The sequence below is a fragment of the Cicer arietinum genome, chromosome 6 (genome assembly GCF_000331145.2).
Source record: "Cicer arietinum cultivar CDC Frontier isolate Library 1 chromosome 6, Cicar.CDCFrontier_v2.0, whole genome shotgun sequence".
In the NCBI taxonomy this organism is placed as follows: domain Eukaryota; kingdom Viridiplantae; phylum Streptophyta; class Magnoliopsida; order Fabales; family Fabaceae; genus Cicer; species Cicer arietinum.
In genome coordinates, this window is record NC_021165.2 from 40,720,419 (window position 1) to 40,739,216 (window position 18,798).

Below are 18,798 nucleotides of genomic sequence, written 5' to 3' on the forward strand. Positions count from 1 at the left end.
CGAGCCAAAATCCAAAATACACCAAAAATACATAAATGGTACTTTAAAATTATGGGTCTTACACTTGTTTTCTTAATTTAGATACACTCACGTGATGTCAAAATATCTCACACCCCGAACTCCCCAACATGAATAGGCCTAATTTTTACTCCCTTTATCTAAGAATAAATAATTCATTTGTAAAATAATTTATCCTAAAATAAATAATATTTTTCAATTTACAATAAAATATTAATTACTTTTTTCTAATTATATTTTTTAATTAATACTATATACACCACTTACAATTTATTACTTTCAATTAATAATAACCACTTACAATTTATTACTTTCAATTAATAATAATAAATGCATCAATCTTTAATAACTATATTTTAACAAAAATATTTTTTTTTTTCATTTATATATGTTTCTTACTCAGTATGCAATGATAAATTGAGTCACGACTGTGAAATAGAGGGAGTAGTATATAATCCAAATAGTATAAGCTAAATCTATGAAAGTGTGCTTGCAAGTGTGGCTTGAATTTCTCGTATCTACCAATTATTTGAGGTTTGTTAAGTGAATCTTTCGGATGTTGTTCCGTGCTGCAAATAACTTTGAAGTATTGTTGTCACCATCATTACTTTTCACGAGGTTGCTGCTTTCATGTCACGATATCCACTACTTAAACTAAAGGTATCTTTATACCAAAAAATAAAAATAAAAAACGAGATAGTCCGTTAAATTATAAGCGACGGTGAAATTAATTTATAAATTTTATAAATCTATAAATGCATCCTAACAAATGTAAAATTGGCTAAATCACAAAATTTACAATTTCAAGAACTACCTTAAATGAAAAAGAAAAAATTAATTGTAATCGACATCTATCTTATAAAAAATTATAATTATCTTAATAGTTCTGAAATAATACTCTCTATTTTATATAGAAAATTTATTGAAATGAAAAGTTTTCAAACAGTTATTTATATCAAAGGTTTCATAAAAACAAAAATTTAAATCTTTCTATTGTTAATGTTTTAAAAATAATATATATATATATATATATATATATATATATATTTGGTTTTTTAATGTATTTATATATTTATTTGGTTTTTTAATTTAATAATTTTATTTTATAAATAAATATATAGACATATATTTCTTTAAAATTAAAATATAAACAAAAATAATAATTGAAAAAGTTATATTGAATTAAAAATTTAGATAAAACGCATATGTTTTTAGCTATTATATTTTGTTATATTTTATCTTAGATGGAGTACATTAATAAAAAAAAATTATAAAACAACTCTTTTTGTTACAAATTTATAAAGTATGTTAGTTAAGAAAATCAGAGATCTTCTTTTTAAAAAATAACATATTGATGTTATTTTTTAGTTTTTTATCCTATTCCCAACTAATAAGAACAGTTATTTAAATTTAATCGTCTTTGGATCAATTTTCAAATTTAATATCCAAATTCAGTAATTTATTTTTTGGAAAAATAAAAAATATATGAATAACAGAATCTTTTTTTTCAAACACAAGATGTGAAGAAAAAAAAAAGACTAAGAAAATTACAAAAATCACGAAAGAGAAAAAATTTAATTAAAATTTATCTAAAAACTACTTTCTTCCTTCTATAATATATTATTTCATACCAACTTTGGAAAAATTGTAAAATAAAAAAACTATTTTGTTAACCAAAATATATTCATTATCATCATAAAAATTAAATAAAGTAACTCAAATTAATTAAAAGATTTTTCAAAAGTATTAAAATTTAAACTTAAGATCTCACATTTATGTGAATCATTTATGAGTTATCAAACTTTAAAAAAAAAACATATTTTAAAAAAACTATTAATTAAAAAGTAAAATTGAAAGAAAAAAAAGAGAAATATATTTTCATTCAAACTTATATCACACAATCATCATCTATTAAAAATCCAATATTTTATCGGTATTTTTGAACTGCTCGAATATCTCTATTAAATTCATTAGAAAAAAAAATTAAATAATATTATATTGAATTATCTTTTTTCCCATAAAAATTCTTATCCTGACATAATGCTTTTTTTGCAATGTCAGAATGTCACATTCGTAGATAAAACCAAATGATACAAAGGAAGGATACGTTGGACGTGTAAAGAAGGCATTAGCGAAATGAACCCTTTATAATTAGCGCCACTTCTCTCTCTCTCCTCACTCTCTCTCTCTCTCTCTCTCTCTCTCTCTCTCTCTTTTCATAGTAACAGGTTTCCTCTGTTCTCTTCCAACTTTCACAGGTACCCATTTCTTTCCAAACCTCAATTATTTCTTCTTGTTTGCATGCTAACAATATTATACACAAATCCGTCACCTTAAGTGATAAAGTTTGATACTTTAAACAATCCTCTATCATGGGTGTTTCATGATTTTTTGTGTTTTTCTTTAAAGCCGAAAATGAAATAATTAAATTGAAAATTCTCTATTTTTGTTGAGTTTTTATTTTATTTTTTATTTTATATATATAGTTGTTTAAGTTGCGGCATTTTCATTGCTATAGGTAGATGAAGTTGTAAGATCATTAGATTAGATCAATCTATGTTCTGATTGCTTGTAAAATGAAATCAATGTTTCTGATTGATATGTTGCTGTTTTCTGATCAAAATAATGAATCTGTCTCACTGTGGTGTTAGATGGTAGATGAATTGATTTGAATTTGGGTTTAGTGCTTTTTAACTTTTAGATTGAAAAGCCCCATTTTTTGAGTTTGTTGTGTTTTTCTTTCACTCTTTTTTGGATGAGGGATTAATTTACTTAATTTCAGTGCTATAGATGTATGTCATGTGCAGTTATAGTGTCAATTACAGCGATAAACTCTAGTGTTGTGAAATAGCAGCTACGACAGTGTTGTGGTGGATTGTAGTGGCGGTCTCTTTTACAGCTGCTATGGCCCTGTTTTATGCTGGCTTAAAATGGCCAACTTTTGGCATTTTGTCATGACCCGTAATCTGCAATTGATAACACTGATAAACTTAAAAGTGTAAAATAATTGTAAATTTCTGTTCACTTCAAATGTGAAATTTATTGGTCTGTGATATGAGTAGAGTTGACAGAATTTCTTTGGCCTCTGCATATTAATTGTTTTATTATTTTGTTACAGAAATGTCGACGATAGCGCGGAGAGGCATCCACTACGTGCAGAGACTAAATGCAGCAAATGTATCTTCTGCTTTGCTAGAGAAAGGCCAAGGTCGTGTAATCGATGCTTCACTTACCCTTATAAGAGAAAGAGCAAAGCTTAAGGCAAGTTCATTATTTGCTATCGTTTTGCTTGACTGAATTTGTGTTTCTTTGGTATTGTGTCGTATGACCCTTAATTTATATAATTAATTTCGATGATTTTGATTATAAGCTTTGTGTGAAAGCAATATGAATGTAGAAACTTCTTTTCTGTAGGGAGAACTTGTGCGTGCTTTGGGAGGTGCTGTAGCAACTTCATCTCTTCTTGGAGTTCCGTTGGGACACAATTCATCCTTCCTTCAAGGGCCTGCATTTGCACCTCCTCGCATTAGGGAGGCCATTTGGTGTGGCAGCACAAACTCAACAACTGAAGAAGGTATTCATATGATTTTATTACTAAGGATAGTAGAAGTATTACAAATGATGATTTTTGTACTCTAGTCTAAATTTTGCTTTTGTAAACACATCTGCAATTTGTATTTTATTCTTTGCATCAAATCTAAGAAGTAGAAAGAATCAGGAATACAAATGTGGATCGGGTTTTTGTTACCATAAACATGTTTTCTGTGCTCTTGTGGTTGTATTTTCTGAGGATAACACGGATTCCGTAAGCTGGACAATGAATGTTCACCTGTATTCAATTATTAGTTGTCTATGAAGCTAAATTGGTCTTCAAGCAACTTATTTAACGGGATATGGATCACTTGCAATCTCTGTTTGCAGTGCCACGCTTCATGCTTTCAGTCCAGTAATTATATATTCTAATCATAACATTATAGTAACATTATTATTTTGATTTTGCAGGTAAGGATTTACAGGACGCACGAGTGCTGACTGATGTTGGTGATGTCCCTATTCAAGAAATAAGAGACTGTGGCGTAGATGATCATAGATTGATGAATGTCATTGGTGAATCTGTCAAGTTAGTGATGGAGGAGGTATATTTTCCTACTTTTCAGCTTTCGATGATAACTTGTGTTTAAACTTGTTTGATCCTTGAGTTGTCTACATCCTTGTAGCATCCATTACGACCCTTAGTTTTAGGTGGTGATCACTCAATATCATTTCCGGTTATAAGAGCTGTCTCCGAGAAGCTTGGAGGACCAGTTGATGTTCTTCATCTTGATGCACATCCTGACAACTATGATGCCTTTGAAGGGAACATTTATTCACATGCTTCTTCCTTTGCTCGAGTCATGGAGGGTGATTATGTTCGACGACTCTTGCAGGCAATCTTTTATTCTTGATCTATATATGTTTCATTTATATCCTAAATCGATTAATTTTATATGGCTTTTCTGAAACTTAAAACCGATTGTTCTCAGTAAGCACATTATATTGTTATTAACCTATGTCTGGCAGTGCAGAGTTCTAGTTGATAACTTAGTGTAGAATTAAACTGTGTTTCATTCAGTGTTGTTAATTGCAAAAATAGCAGTTTGTTCAAATTCAGCTACGCTACAGTGCCGCTGTAGCCGCTATTAAACAACACTTTGTACTAAATAGTGTATTGCAGAGCAGTAGCAATTTCGGTGTAGTCGCTATAAGACAACATTGGTTTCATTTAGTGTAGATATAATGTTTCTTTAGTTTTTTCTTTGACTTTTATCTTGATCAGATGAGTTTTTTTTTAAATATGTTGTTATCTAAATTGCTGCAAGTTCTTCCTCTGGTTACAATATCTGATTCCTCTTCCTCGGTGATTATAGGAAATATGTTAGTCTTCAACCATGTTTGTAAGATATGTTACTTATTCCTCATGCTTTAATTTGTTAACTTATTTCAGGTTGGTATACGATCAATTACAACTGAAGGGCGTGCACAAGCCAAAAAATTCGGGGTAGAGCAATATGAAATGCGAACATTTTCCAGAGATCGCCACTTCCTAGAGAACCTGGTATTTCTCTCTCTTCCTGCGCGTGTGTGTGTGCTTGCGGATATGTTCACCCGTAGGTATCTGTGTGTCTTTCTCCTTTTTATAGTACTCAATTCATTTACACACAATATCCATGAGGTGTCAGCTCCGTGGTAAAAGCTTGATCATGTGACCTGAAGTGACGAAATTCAAATTCCTTCTAGGACAGTTGTAGAATAACTATTAGTGTCACTTTAATTAATAATAATTTCCCTTTACTTGTTGATATTGTATCCATGTTGGCCACCTATAAAATGCTGTTCTCTTATTGCCTTTACCATGTAACTTTTGGACCAGAATCAATTTGTTTTTTACATAGTGAAATTTATGATTATCATTTTCTGCATCAAAAATAGATTCTTAAGTACCCTTCAAGTAGTTCTTTCTTGTCAGAGACTCCTAAATTTCAAACATGTATAGATACCAACTTGTGCATTTGTATTTTGATAATGATGATACTAAAATATACTATTGTTAAAGAATTGACTTCTCAGACTTTCTGTATCATATCCATGCTTCCATGTTTCAAGGTCTAAATTAATTTTTCTGAGGGGAAGTGAAGGGAGTTCTTTTGAAGTAAAATGTTGTACACAAGATGGATTTTACTACAAACTTGTTTCATGGACACCTACCTTTTTGTACATATGCAACACTTGGTTAATCATGTGCAAAAATATAGCTAATTCAGTTGGGTATATGGTTAATTTAGATCAAGTTGAAAATTGTGGTTCATCATGTAGTTGAACTAACAATTTTTTTTTTGTTGCCATAATTTGAATTAACCATCAACTCAACTGAATTAATCACATTTTTACACATGATTAACCAAATGTTGCGTTGGTGTTCATGCGTGTATCATTCCTGAATTTAGTATTATTCTTTGTTTTGAGATTTAAACCTTCATTGTTTTTTTTACACTAGTGATTTCTTTGTGCAGAAACTAGGGGAAGGTGTTAAAGGGGTATACATCTCAATAGATGTGGATTGTCTTGATCCCGCGTTTGCTCCAGGAGTGTCTCACATAGAACCAGGAGGTCTTTCGTTCCGTGATGTTCTTAACATCCTACACAATCTTCAAGGCGATGTTGTTGCTGCTGATGTCGTTGAATTCAACCCACAGCGCGATACAGTTGATGGAATGACTGCCATGGTGGCTGCTAAGTTGGTCAGAGAACTGGCTGCAAAGATTGCAAAATGATAAATCTCGTGCCTCCTGATATCTGCTATCCACAAATTCTTCATTTCTTAAATACACTTGGAAGGATTAATTTCCAGAGTTGCATTCAAATTTTACTAGGTTGATGCAGTAATAATAGAGTTTAGACAATATCAAATGCGGTTTATATGGGTGGTTCAAATTCTGAAAATGATCATTTTGTTTATGGAGTAAATAGTACATATGAAGCCGCAAATTAGCTATTATAAAATTTAATTTTATATATTTTATATTTACTACACATATTTTAATAAGTGTTTAATTAATATATACCGTTAATGTAAAAATCATTTTTTTTAATAGGAACGAAGTATGTTGGTCTTTTTTTTATTAAATAATAGACAATTATTTTTCTTGTTCTATAAAAGGCAACTATATTGTTGGTTCTAAAAGTTTTATTTTTTTCTTACAAATATAGGGCTGAACACTTACAAATATTTACATGGTAAATTTACTGTCGCTCAGTTTTTGTTCTGTAAACACAGGAAATAAAACCGATTTTTTTAAAATAAATTGAATATAAATATGATTCCATGAAAATATCAATAATACATATATTTTAGTGAGTGGAAAGAAAATCTATTTGCATCAAAAAGTTAATATCATGAGATATAAAATTTTTTAAAAATTGAAATTGAAACAAATTTTGACAAAATAACTCTTAAGTATATATATGTCTACAAAAATTTTAATTTTTTTTTAATATTTTAGATATATATAATATTTAAAAAACTTATCTTAATATTATGTTTTTGTTCAGTAAAAAAAATAGTGTTTTTGTTGTTAACATAGTTCTATTACACTATTGATAGGTTACATATCTTTGTCCCTCAATGTAAGTTCCTGCGACAAACTCTATATTTATAGGTTATGTGTTGTTCTTCCTATATGTTGCACCCTTGTTTCTTGCGGAAGATTACTCGATTCAGCTTATGTGCATGTGTTTAGATATGCTTCTACGTATGCTCGAAATTATCTCCGAATAACTCTTTGTTTTTGGAATGCAATTTCAAAAGTTTAAAAAAAATACATTTTCTGCATTACCTTTAAATTTCAATCCATTAATCGGTGACTTTTTGCATTCGAATATTCTAGTTTTTTAGGAGTAGGTTTGACTTTTGTGTATTATGATATTTTGTTATTTGGTGTCTGCTGTGTATTCGAAAGATAGTATATGTGATTAGGCTTTAACTACTTTTGAATTAGGGTGTTTTATGGGGCTAGTGGTTCTAAGAAATTCATTGTATGGTGATGAAATTAATCCCTCAATAATTCAAAATGTTGGATGTGTTGTTAGATGCTCGAATTTTTAATATGTTTATTGCCCGTTACTGTCTAAATGTTTCGTTTGTTTTAAAAAATGGTATGAATCAAATATTGAACCGTCAATTCTTTAACTTTGTTTGACTAATCTATATGAGATAAGTATATTTTAATCTCTCCATAAATAATTTAGCCTCCCTACTCCCATCCTTGTTCGTCTTCTTCCTCCATTGTTTTTTATTCGTTTGAGTCTGATGTTGTGTTGTTTGTTATCTTAATGTAACGTTATTTAATTTTTTTTTTTTTTTTTTGCGGTGTTCATTTCATTTAGATTGATAAATCAGTTTCAATCAAGTGCATTCAATCAATGACTTTTGTGTCTAAAATATTACGACTTTAAAAATATTTGTTTTTTTGGATACTTTAGTTTTAATGATTTTGAATTGTATTTTTCTTAATAAATATAATTTCTATCAATTTAAATGCATAAATATATTTTTATGTTGTCAGCCATATTGTTTGACCCAAAAAAGGAAAGTAAATGTGTATTAACCTTAAAGTCTCATGAAACCATTGTAGCTTTCATTCACTTGTGGGAACCAGTTTGGTGGAACAATTGCGATTAACTCATTTGGATAGCATACGATAATGGTGAAGTCAAGATCAGCACAAACATCAAAATCATTGACATGTACCAGTTAACCTTAAAGTCTCATGAAACCATTGTAGCTTTCATTAACTTGTGGGAACTAGTTTGGTGGAACAATTGCGATTAACTCATTTGGATAGGTTTACGATAATGGTGAAGTCAAGATCAACACAAACATCAAAATCATTGACATGTAGCAATTACCTATTTTCTAGCTGGATTAGTTTTTAACTAACATGAGCAAAAAGAGGATGGTGAAAACATACAATTTTTATGAGAAAAAAAAAATATATCTACTTTCCAATTAAAATTTGAATGACATTGGAAAAAATACGAAGAGAAGTTGAGATATTGAAAAAATTGAAGGTGCTGAAAAACACAAGAAATATGGGGTTTGAATAGTGTTTACCATTTTAAAAACTATTTGCTTTTCTTACACAATTTTTTTTTTATCAAAACATTCAACTTACTATTAAAAGAGGTTTAGAGAGAGTAATGTTGAATCAAAAAGAACTAAAATTTGATAATTAAAAAGAGACTAAAGAGACACATATATGTTTATACTAGTTCACAACAAACTATTGCTACCTCCAGTCCTCCTCTTACAGAGAAATTTTGCCTTAGTACAATCGAGGGTTTAATCCACTATTTCTATAAATAGTTGTACAAGTATTCTTTTCTCTACCTGTTCAAACTTTGAGTATTTTTCTATAGCCTCTTCAAACTTTTGTTCCTAGAATCGTTCTTCAACATACTAACATCATGCCGTTGTGGTTCATAAGGGATGTTGTACCTTTTCAGGTGCCTCTTTGAGAATGAGAGAGTTATGCCATTATCGGGCTGATTTACATCAGTTCTAGTTTGTGTCTGATTTGACAAAAAAAAAGTATATTTCAAAGATTATTACTCTTATTGAGAGGATGTTACATATTCAATCCTACGAAGATAAGCTTGCGGCAACAAGAGCGCATGTCACTAGACTTACGTTGTCAAGCTGAAGTAAAATCTTGGTTTCTTTTTGTAAGACCCTTAATTTTAAATCCTAAATTATACAATTTTAAGGTATTTTATGTTGAATTTCTTAAGCTTTTAGCCCATTTTTTTGTATTTTGTGAGTTAAATGCCAAATATATATTTTTGGAAATTCGATTAAATTATTTGTCGAAGAATTTATACCAGGCAGTTTTTTTTTTTTTAAATGTCACTTGTTGCCGAAAAATTCATCTGTCAAATGAGTTGCGGCGATAGTAGATATTTTTATCAAAATAGTTAGAGATATGTGTAAGAGTATTTAGATATTTTTTGGATTGGTTTAATTATAATATATATGAAAGCAAGGCCAAGGAAATCAAGGAAACATAAACATTTCCCTCCCTGCCTCACAATCACTTCTTCCTTCCTCCTTTTTCTTTCTTTTGCTTCAAGAAAAGAAACGTTTTTCCCTTCAGCCTCGCCTTCGTCTCTTTCTTCTTCCTTTTGTTTGCGAAAAAGTGTTGGTAAGAAAACCAAAACCGTCAAACCCAAACCTTCGTTTTCCTTCTAGATCTAAGCTTCGTTTCGAGAAGTGACAGAAGAAAAAGTTGCTCATCTCCATGCTACGGTGCTAGTGAACCAACTTTAGAAGCGACGACGCGAGCAAAGTTTTTACCGTAATTAATCGCGGTGACGTAATCGCTTGTTAAAGCTACAACAGAGGTAAGGGCTCCTTCCAAATTTTTAGCTTGCATATAGGATGCTATATGTGTATTTGTGGAGTTGGAATTTGGTCAAATTGATGTGTGATTTTGTGGAAAAGGAATTTAATTCATTTATGTGTGTTTTGAGAGAATAAAATTTGATGTGTTTGAGGTGTGGTGTTGTGAAAATTAATTTGGCGTGATTTATGATTGAAAATGTGGAAATTTATGGGTGATTGATGATTGAACTTGGTGTGGATTTTGTGGAATTTGAATTGATCGAATTTAATATAAATTGTGGATTAAATTTGATGTGTGGTGGTGGAAAATGGAGTTAACTCAATTTATGTATGGATTGAATTTGGAGATGTGATTTATGTGTGATTGTGGAAATTGAAATTGGTGTGAATAAATATGTTTGAGTATGCTCTGTGTTGTATTTTAAAAATCATTAGTGTTAAATGAGTATTAAAAATGGAGGATCTTTTAATAGCTGAATTTACTTAATGGTTGTGGTGAAAAGAGTCAGAGTATGCTCATGCATTTCATAGTACATGGTGACCGAATGGGCCATGGTGATAGTGGTGACCGGATGGGCTACGGGATGATTCCATGTGATTTGTTGGTTCATCTTATCCTTACGGAGATTATCGCGTCGTGCTGATCTGTGAGAGATTGCACTCTAGATGTGTTGATCTATGAACGATTGTACTCTAGAAAACAATGTAAGGCCTCTGATAGGCGACACTTTAGTAAATTGTGCGGGCCTGTGATGGGTGGCACCTTGGTAATTAGTACAAGGCCTGTGATAGGCGGTGCAATTATGATTTACGCCCCTTCGAGGAGGGTTTTGGTTGAAATTCCGGAATCATGTATTTTGGCATATACGCACTGCATTAGGGTGCTTGGCACGCGAGTCATGTTTGATATACTGTGATGATTGTATATACATACTAGTTGTTGTTTGTGATTATGCCATAATTGTTAAATGTGATTGATTGAATTTGTGTCTAAGTGTTGATTGGTTTCGAAACATTTTCAAAACTGAAAATCTGTATTTTTCACAGTTGTATTCGAATATGACACGACCGTATTCGAATACGACAACACATAGTTTGCTATTGACTTAGGATTTCACACTTGTATTCGAATACGATAGGACTGCATTCGAATACGTGTAATCAAATACGATAGGATTGTATTCGAATACGGCATGATGATTTTTGCTACTGACTTATGAATTAGCTCTTTATTCGAATACGACAGTGCAGTTTTGTTAAAAACTTCATTTTTTAACTTTGATTATGCATGTTTGGCATATGAAAACCCTTTCAAAGAGTATGCTAAGTTGAAAGGTTATTTTCTGCATTTGAAATTTAAAATGCTATGTGATATTTGTTAATTTCGGTTGGTGACCTTTACAATTATTGTGGAAATTTGGGCTTTGCCCTCAAATGAGAACAAGGATCATCCTACCAGTTAGTACCCTGTAGATGGGAAGGTAGTAAGACATACCTGACCGAAGCTGTGTCAGAAGGATTTTGCAGGGAGCGTGGAGATCACCCAAGTTGTATATTTTTTTGTAGCATGATCAGATTAGATGGTTGTATAGGGGCTAGATCTTTTTCTTTTGTGGATGTATTTATTTCAATTTGGAAGATTGTACCTATACCTCATATTGTCAGCTTGACTTTTATTTTGATGGGTCAATGTACCACTTTTTGAGTGTGATGTGGGGGAGTTAAAATTCTTGGGGCAGTGTTTTTGTACAGGTGTCTCCCGAGAATACCCCAGGTGTATGAGCTATGTCTGATAGGTCTCATATCCCTGATGTATTTTACTGTTTAATACTTTGGATTTTTGTTTCAAAAACTATTTTCGCTCATTGTAAATATTTGTGTTGACTTTTGTCGTTATGTTACGACTTAAATATTTTATCCAAAAGTATTTCTTCCTTTATTTCTGAAATTTGATTTTCGTTTTGAAAAAAAAATGGGTTGTTACAATTGTGGTATCAGAGCTTTGATTTGGATTTCTTTGGGGTTGTGGAGTTTTGGTTATAGATTGTAGGTCAACCTGTAGGTTGGGAGTCGTTATCTGATCATGCGTTGGGGTAATTTGTTTGAGTTGTCAGATCATAGGTAGTTATTATGTGTTGATGTAGTCGAAAGTTATTTTCGAAATTCTCCTAAATGGTGTTAAGATTTCTTCTTGATGTTGGTTTTGAGGAAACAATGCCTCCAAGAAGGAACGGCGCTGCAAAAGTCAACGTCAATAGGCATGATCAAATAGTTGAAGCAATGAATAACGCTTCTGTTGTTGCACAGACAGCTGCAAGGACTCTGCGAGATCTGGAGAAGAGGGAAAGTCAAGGGGATTGGAAAATTTTTGTCGTTACCATCCTCCAAAGTTCAAGGGTGATGAGAACTCAGAAAAAGCTGATAAGTGGATTCAAGAAGTGGAAAAGATCTTCGAAATGACAAATTGTCAGGCAGGGTTGAAGCGAATCACGACGACATGGGATTTATGAAGTGTTTCCAAGGACATAAAGACTATGTTGTTGGTGGTAACTCGAAGATGATGGGTATGGACGGATTAATGTTAGACAGATAGGCAATTTCATGTAAGGATCTAAGTGGAGAGCTTTTTAAGAAGAGTATTAGATGTTCGCCTGGTAAATTTCGGGATGAGACTGGATGAAGTTTGATAATTGTCAAAGAGGTGTGAACATCATGGAATTATTGAGAAGATAGAGATCCCATTTGGAATAGCATTTGGTGCTTAGGTGTCAACGAAAGAGGCTTGTATTGAGGAATAGCCGATACCTTGGGTAAATAAAGGACACTATGAGGAATAGTCGATACCTTGAGGGGTAAGATCGAGCATTCGAGTTAAACTAGATTCATGACTTAGATTGTTAAGTATGAATCTCATGACGATTATAGGAGTGAGACTATATATTTTGCTGGTAAGTGATAAATCTTTGTGTGGTTTAGGAGATAATAAGTATGGATAGTGATATTGGATGAAACTATAGACGCGTAAGTATGAACTTTGAGTGATGTCTGGATAAACATAGGGAGTTAAGCCTTGATGTATTGAACCACATGTTACTATTAAGTGGAATTGGAAGTACAGAGTACGAGAATACTTAGAGTTTGTAGCAAATGTAAGCTTTGAGCCTATTAAAGGATGGTAAACATTTGGAGAATGTGAATATTTTTGATAGGTTAGAGGGATTAATCAAGATTTTATTTGGGATCCTAAGATGGTTGGACTTTAAGTCGATGATTTATAATCCACAAGGTTGGATGGAGAACCAAGTGACACCTTAAACTTGTGTAATCGAGGGAGTTGAGGCAGGCAAGTGATGAATAATTCATGTTGTGGATGGAAGTGTTTGAAGATTTACTAATAATGTTGTGTTATGATTAGAAGAGTTTTCATTATTACTAAGACGGTTAGAGTCAATGATGAATAAGACCTTGTATTGTATCTTAAGATGAAATGGATGAAATTAGACGATGTGATGAGTATTTGGAGATTTCGAGGATCAAATTTTAGAATTTTATTCAATGATAGAAAGTGAAAAAGAAGAAATGTAACAAATGATTTATGGTTTAGTTGTTGGTCTTGGGAAGTCAAGCGTGAAGATTTGAAATGATCATTTCAGTGACTAGATGGACGGTGAAAGGTATGTGGGTCTTGGAGATATTTTACTGCAAAGTTATGAGGATGAGGCTTATAGATAATTATGCCTTAGAAGATGCTTATTGAGAACGTTTGAGGAATAGTTCTGTAGGACATTCAATTGTTGAGACTCTTTTATTTTGTACCTCGGTGAAGGTTGGGAATGAATAAAAATCTAGCGAGTAAACCAAATTTTGGAAAAATGTCCCATGAAGACTTGTTGGAGCAGCGCATGGATATGTAGCTTATGTAAATTAAGGATTCATGAAAGGAATTATCTCACATGTAATTCAGACATTGTTATTAGAAGGGTATACCAATGATACCAAGGCACTACTTGAGTGTATGTCATGGGGTTGTTATTGGGTTCGTCAATCAAAAGAGTTAAATGTTTGTTTGGTAGGGAAGAATTGACCATGAAATAGAAACGTTTGGTGGGTACTAGTAAGGCTTGATTTATTGAAATCACTATAATGATGAAAGACGAAGTATGATGGCATATGAGCTAAGCAAATAAATGACTCTAGATATTGACCACATGGACGGTTGAATGACGGTAGAGGTGAAAAGTGGTTTGAGATATATTTTGGATGTAGAATATTTCATATGAAGTATGAAAATTAGGAGGAATTAAGATTTTGTTTGAATCATTGAAGGAATTCTTAACGACCAGAATAACAAGCTTATTCAAAGGAAAGAAAGTTTAATAGTAAGAGGAAGGACAAAAGAAAAATCAAGTTAGGGCGGAGGATACTTTGAGATATAACGCACAATGGTGCGTACCAATTATGGTTGTCAAAGAAAAGAGCAATTTCTGGAAAAATACATATGAGTGTAAGCTAAGTAATAATTTCGAAATAATGAAGATGTATCAAGGTTCGAGGTAGCAATTTAAGGTTTGTATAAATGGAGAAGTGATGGAGTGAATACAATGTGTTTGACCTGTCATAATGAAAAGATAATCATCAAGCTGCAAATAAAGGACGCAATGAAATTGAGAAGTATTAGAATGAATATTGGCAGTAGATGTAAGAAAATTATTTACGAGTTTGTGCAAAATTGAGAAGTATGTAAGAAATTGACTAGTGAAGCGTGAATTTAGGGTGTTGTGGATGAGACAAATGTAGGTCTTAATCAGTGAATGAAATTCAAGTTGGATTTTTGTTGGAGACGTGACTCTTGAAATGAAGTACTAATCTGGAAGGAAGTTTGTGTGTCATAAGTAGTATAGTTTTGGCATTCTGAGGAAGCTTGGATCACCAAACAGATGTGGGGATGAAATTATTAGAGTTATAATTAGAACATACTGATAAGAATACTACGGTTTGGCGTGGTTGTGCGGAAAAAAAATCGAGGACTTGCGGACAATGGAGACATTCAGGAGTTCTCGGCGGTAATGATTGTTTGGTGCTCAGTTTCGGTTTGGTACCAAGTGGATGTACATGAGGCTATGTGACATAGTTTTGGACGATTGTACTCCGTCGGTAGAATTAAAGTAATAGGGAAATACGGGAAACTCAGTGGACCTTGAGAATATTGTTTGACCGCTTGTGCATTAGGATAACCTCAAGTGTAAGTCGCAAGGAGCGCTATTACAGATCGGTTAAGATAGTCTAAGCCACCGTCATGGTTGTTGGCTACTTATTGACAAATTGAGGAACTGATCATCTTTAATCTCTTGTTGATAGTAAACAAAATCATGTTGAATGGAACAGACGAGTCTTACCGGCTATGGTAGTGTGTAGAGTTATTAAGTATCTATGAAAAAGGATAGACGACACTTTCTTCACGGAAGCATGACGAAGCAAGTTCTATCATGTATGTTGAGTTGAGTGCAAACCTAGTGCGGTTATTACTCTTACTTTAAGTTTCGAGGACGAAACTTCTTTTTGAAGGGTAGTAATGTAAGACCCTTAATTTTAAATCCTAAATAATACAATTTTAGGGTATTTTGTGTTGAATTTTTTAGGCTTTTAGCCCAATTTTTGGCATATTGTGAGTTAAATGTCAAAAATATATTTTTGGAAATTCGATTAAATTATTTGTTGAAGAATTTATACCGGGCAGTTTTTTTTAACAAAAAAATGTCACTTATTGCCGAAATATTCATCTGTCAAATGAGTTGCGACGAGAGTAAATATTTTTATCAAAATAGTTAGAGATGTGTGTAAGAGTATTTAGATATTTTTTGGATTGGTTTAGTTAAAATATATATATATATATATATATATATATATATGAAAGCAAGGCCAAGGAAATCAAGGAAACAAAAACATTTATCTCCCTACCTCGTGATCATTTCTTCCTTCTTCCTTTTTCTTTCTTTTGCTTCAAGAAAAGAAATCAAAGTGTTGGTGGGTGAGAAAGAAAAATGTGTTTCCCTTCAACCTCGCCTTCATCTCTTTCTTCTTCCTTCTATTTGCGAAAAAGTGTTGGTAAGAAAACCAAAATCGTCAAACACAAACCTTTATTTTCCTTCTAGATCTAAGCTTTGTTTCGAGAAGTGACAAAAGGAAAATTTTCTCATTTCCACGCTACGGTGCTAGTGAGCCAACTTTGGAAGCGACGACGCGAGCGAAGTTTTTACCGTAATTAATCGTGGTGCGGTAATTGCTTGTTAAAGCTACAACGGAGGTAAGGGCTCCTTCCAAATTTTTAGCTTGCATATAGGATGCTATATGTGTATTTGTGGAGTTGGAATTTGGTCAAATTGATGTGCGATTTTGTGGAAAAGGAATTTAACTCATTTATGTGTGTTTTGAGGGAATTAAATTTGATGTGTTTGAGGTGTGGTGTTGTGAAAATTAATTTGGCGTGATTTATGATTGAAAATGTGGAAATTTATGGGTGATTGATGATTGAACTTGGTGTGGATTTTGTGAAATTTGAATTGATCGAATTTAATATAAATTGTGGATTAAATTTGATGTGTGGTTGTGGAAAATGGAGTTAACTCAATTTATGTATGGATTGAATTTGGAGATGTGATTTATGTGTGATTGTGGAAATTGAAATTGGTGTGAATAAATATGTTTGAGTATGCTCTGTGTTGTATTTTAAAATTCATTAGTGTTAAATGAGTATTAAAAATGGGGAATCTTTTAATAGCTGCATTTACTTAATGGTTGTGGTGAAAAGAGTCAGAGTATGCTCATTCATTTCATAGTACACGGTGACCGGATGGGCCATGGTGATAGTGGTGACCAGATGGGCCACGGGATGATGCCATGCGATTTGTTGGTTAACTTATCCTTATGGGAATTTACGCGTCGTGTTGATCTGTGAGAGAATGCACTCTAGAATGTGATAATCTGTGAGTAATTGCACTCTAGAAAACATTGTAAGGCCTGTGATAGGTGACACCTTGGTAATTAGTACAAGGCATGTGATAGGCGGTACAATTATCATTTACGCCCCTTCGAGGAGGGTTTTGGTTGAAATTCCGAAATCATGCATTTTGGCATATACGAATTACATTAGGGTGTGTGGCACACGAGATCAGTTTGATATACTGTGATGATTGTATATACATACTCAGTTGTTGTTTGTGATTGTGCCGTAATTGTTAAATGTGATTGATTGAATTTGTGTGTAAGTGTTGGTTGGTTTGAAACATTTTCAAAACAGAAAATCTGCATTTTTCACAGTTATTTTTTACAGTTGTATTCGAATACGACAAGACTGTATTCAAATACAACAGCATAGAGTTTGCTACTGACTTAGGATTTCGCACTTGTATTCGAATATGATAGGATTGCATTTGAATACGTGTAATCGAATACCACATGATTGTATTCGAATACGACATGATGATTTTTGCTACTGACTTATGAATTAGCACTGTATTCGAATACGAGTTTGTTGTATTCGAATACGGCAGTGCAGTTTGGTTAAAAACTTCATTTTTCAACTTTAATTATGCATGTTTGGCATATGAAAACCCTTTCAAAGAGTATGCTAAGTTGAAAGGTTATTTTGTGCATTTGAAATTTAAATGCTATGTGATATTTGTCAATTTCGGTTGGTGACCTTTACAATTATTGTGGAAATATGGGTTTTGCTCTCAGATGAGAACCAGGATCATCCTACCAGTTAGTACCCTGGAGATGGGAAGGTAGTTAGACATACCTGACTGAAGCTGTGTTAAGAGGATTTTGCGGGGAGCGGGGAGATCACCCTGGTTGTAAAGTTTTTTGTAGCATGATTAGATTAGATGGTTGTATAGGGGCTAGATGTCTTTCTTTTGTGGATGTATTTATTTCTATTTGGAAGACTGTACATATACCTCATATTGTTAGCTTGACTTTTATTTTGATGGGTCCATGTACCACTTTTTGATGTGACGTAGGGGAGTTAAAATTCTTGGGGCAGTGCTTTTGTACAGGTGTCTCCCGAGAATACCTCAGGGGTATGAGCTATGTCTGATAGGTCTCATAGCCCCGCTATATTTTGCTGTTTAAATACTTTGGATTTTTGTTTCAAAAACTATTTCCGTTGCTTTTAAATACTTGTTGACTTTTGTCGTTATGTTACGACTTAAATATTTTATCCAAAAGTATTTCTTCCTTTACTTCTGAAATTCGATTTTCGTTTTGAAAAAAAAAGGGTTGTTACACTTTTGCTTTTGTCTAGTCATCATAGGATAAAACTTATATTGCGACACATGCTCGTTTGCGCTTGTTTCCGCAATATTTATTTTGTTTTATTATATCTCACTCCATTAGAAGATTTTTAACACACTTGTTAACATAACTCTTGTCTTTAATATGCACACTTAACATATATAGTTAGAGGATAATTGTTCTTTATTTATTTGTATTTGTTACCATCAAAACATCAACAAGATAATTGTATTTAAAAAAGTTTTTGCACTAATAAAAATGTGATAATATCATATTCTATATAGGTTTAAATATGTATTTGGTCATTACAAACTGTTTTTGATTTTGGTCCTCGTAAGTTTTTTTGTTTGGTTCATATCCCTGCAAATGTAGTTTCATTTTAAAATAGTTCTTCTATCCAACTTCCGTTACAATAATTATAACACCGTTAAACATAAATATAATTAAAACATAACTTTTTTAACCTAAAAATAAACTACCAATATAACTAAATTATAAACTTTTTAAACCTAAAATTAACTCCAAATATTTTATTCTTCTTATATTTAACG

General features: G+C 32.3%; 1 protein-coding gene across 1 annotated transcript; it reads left to right on the top strand.

The window, feature by feature from the left end:
• Nucleotides 1-2,087: 2,087 nt before the first annotated feature.
• LOC101497220 (arginase 1, mitochondrial) lies at nucleotides 2,088-6,579 on the top strand. The gene is made up of 7 exons (XM_073369402.1): nucleotides 2,088-2,276; nucleotides 3,137-3,283; nucleotides 3,437-3,592; nucleotides 4,021-4,154; nucleotides 4,236-4,445; nucleotides 5,003-5,113; nucleotides 6,069-6,579. The coding sequence occupies exons 2-7, from the start codon at nucleotides 3,139-3,141 to the stop codon at nucleotides 6,327-6,329; spliced, it is 1,017 nt and encodes a 338-aa protein (XP_073225503.1). The 5' UTR covers nucleotides 2,088-2,276; nucleotides 3,137-3,138; the 3' UTR covers nucleotides 6,330-6,579.
• The last annotated feature ends 12,219 nt before the right edge of the window (nucleotides 6,580-18,798 follow it).

Bases quoted from the DNA above. Each gene is read 5' to 3' on its own strand.
- LOC101497220 (XM_073369402.1), top strand. From the start codon at position 3,139: ATGTCGACGATAGCGCGGAGAGGCATCCACTACGTGCAGAGACTAAAT. The intron at 3,284-3,436 runs GTTCATTATTTG...TTCTGTAGGGAG, and splicing joins AAGAGCAAAGCTTAAGGCAA to AACTTGTGCGTGCTTTGGGA. The intron at 4,446-5,002 runs GCAATCTTTTAT...AACTTATTTCAG, and splicing joins ATGTTCGACGACTCTTGCAG to GTTGGTATACGATCAATTAC.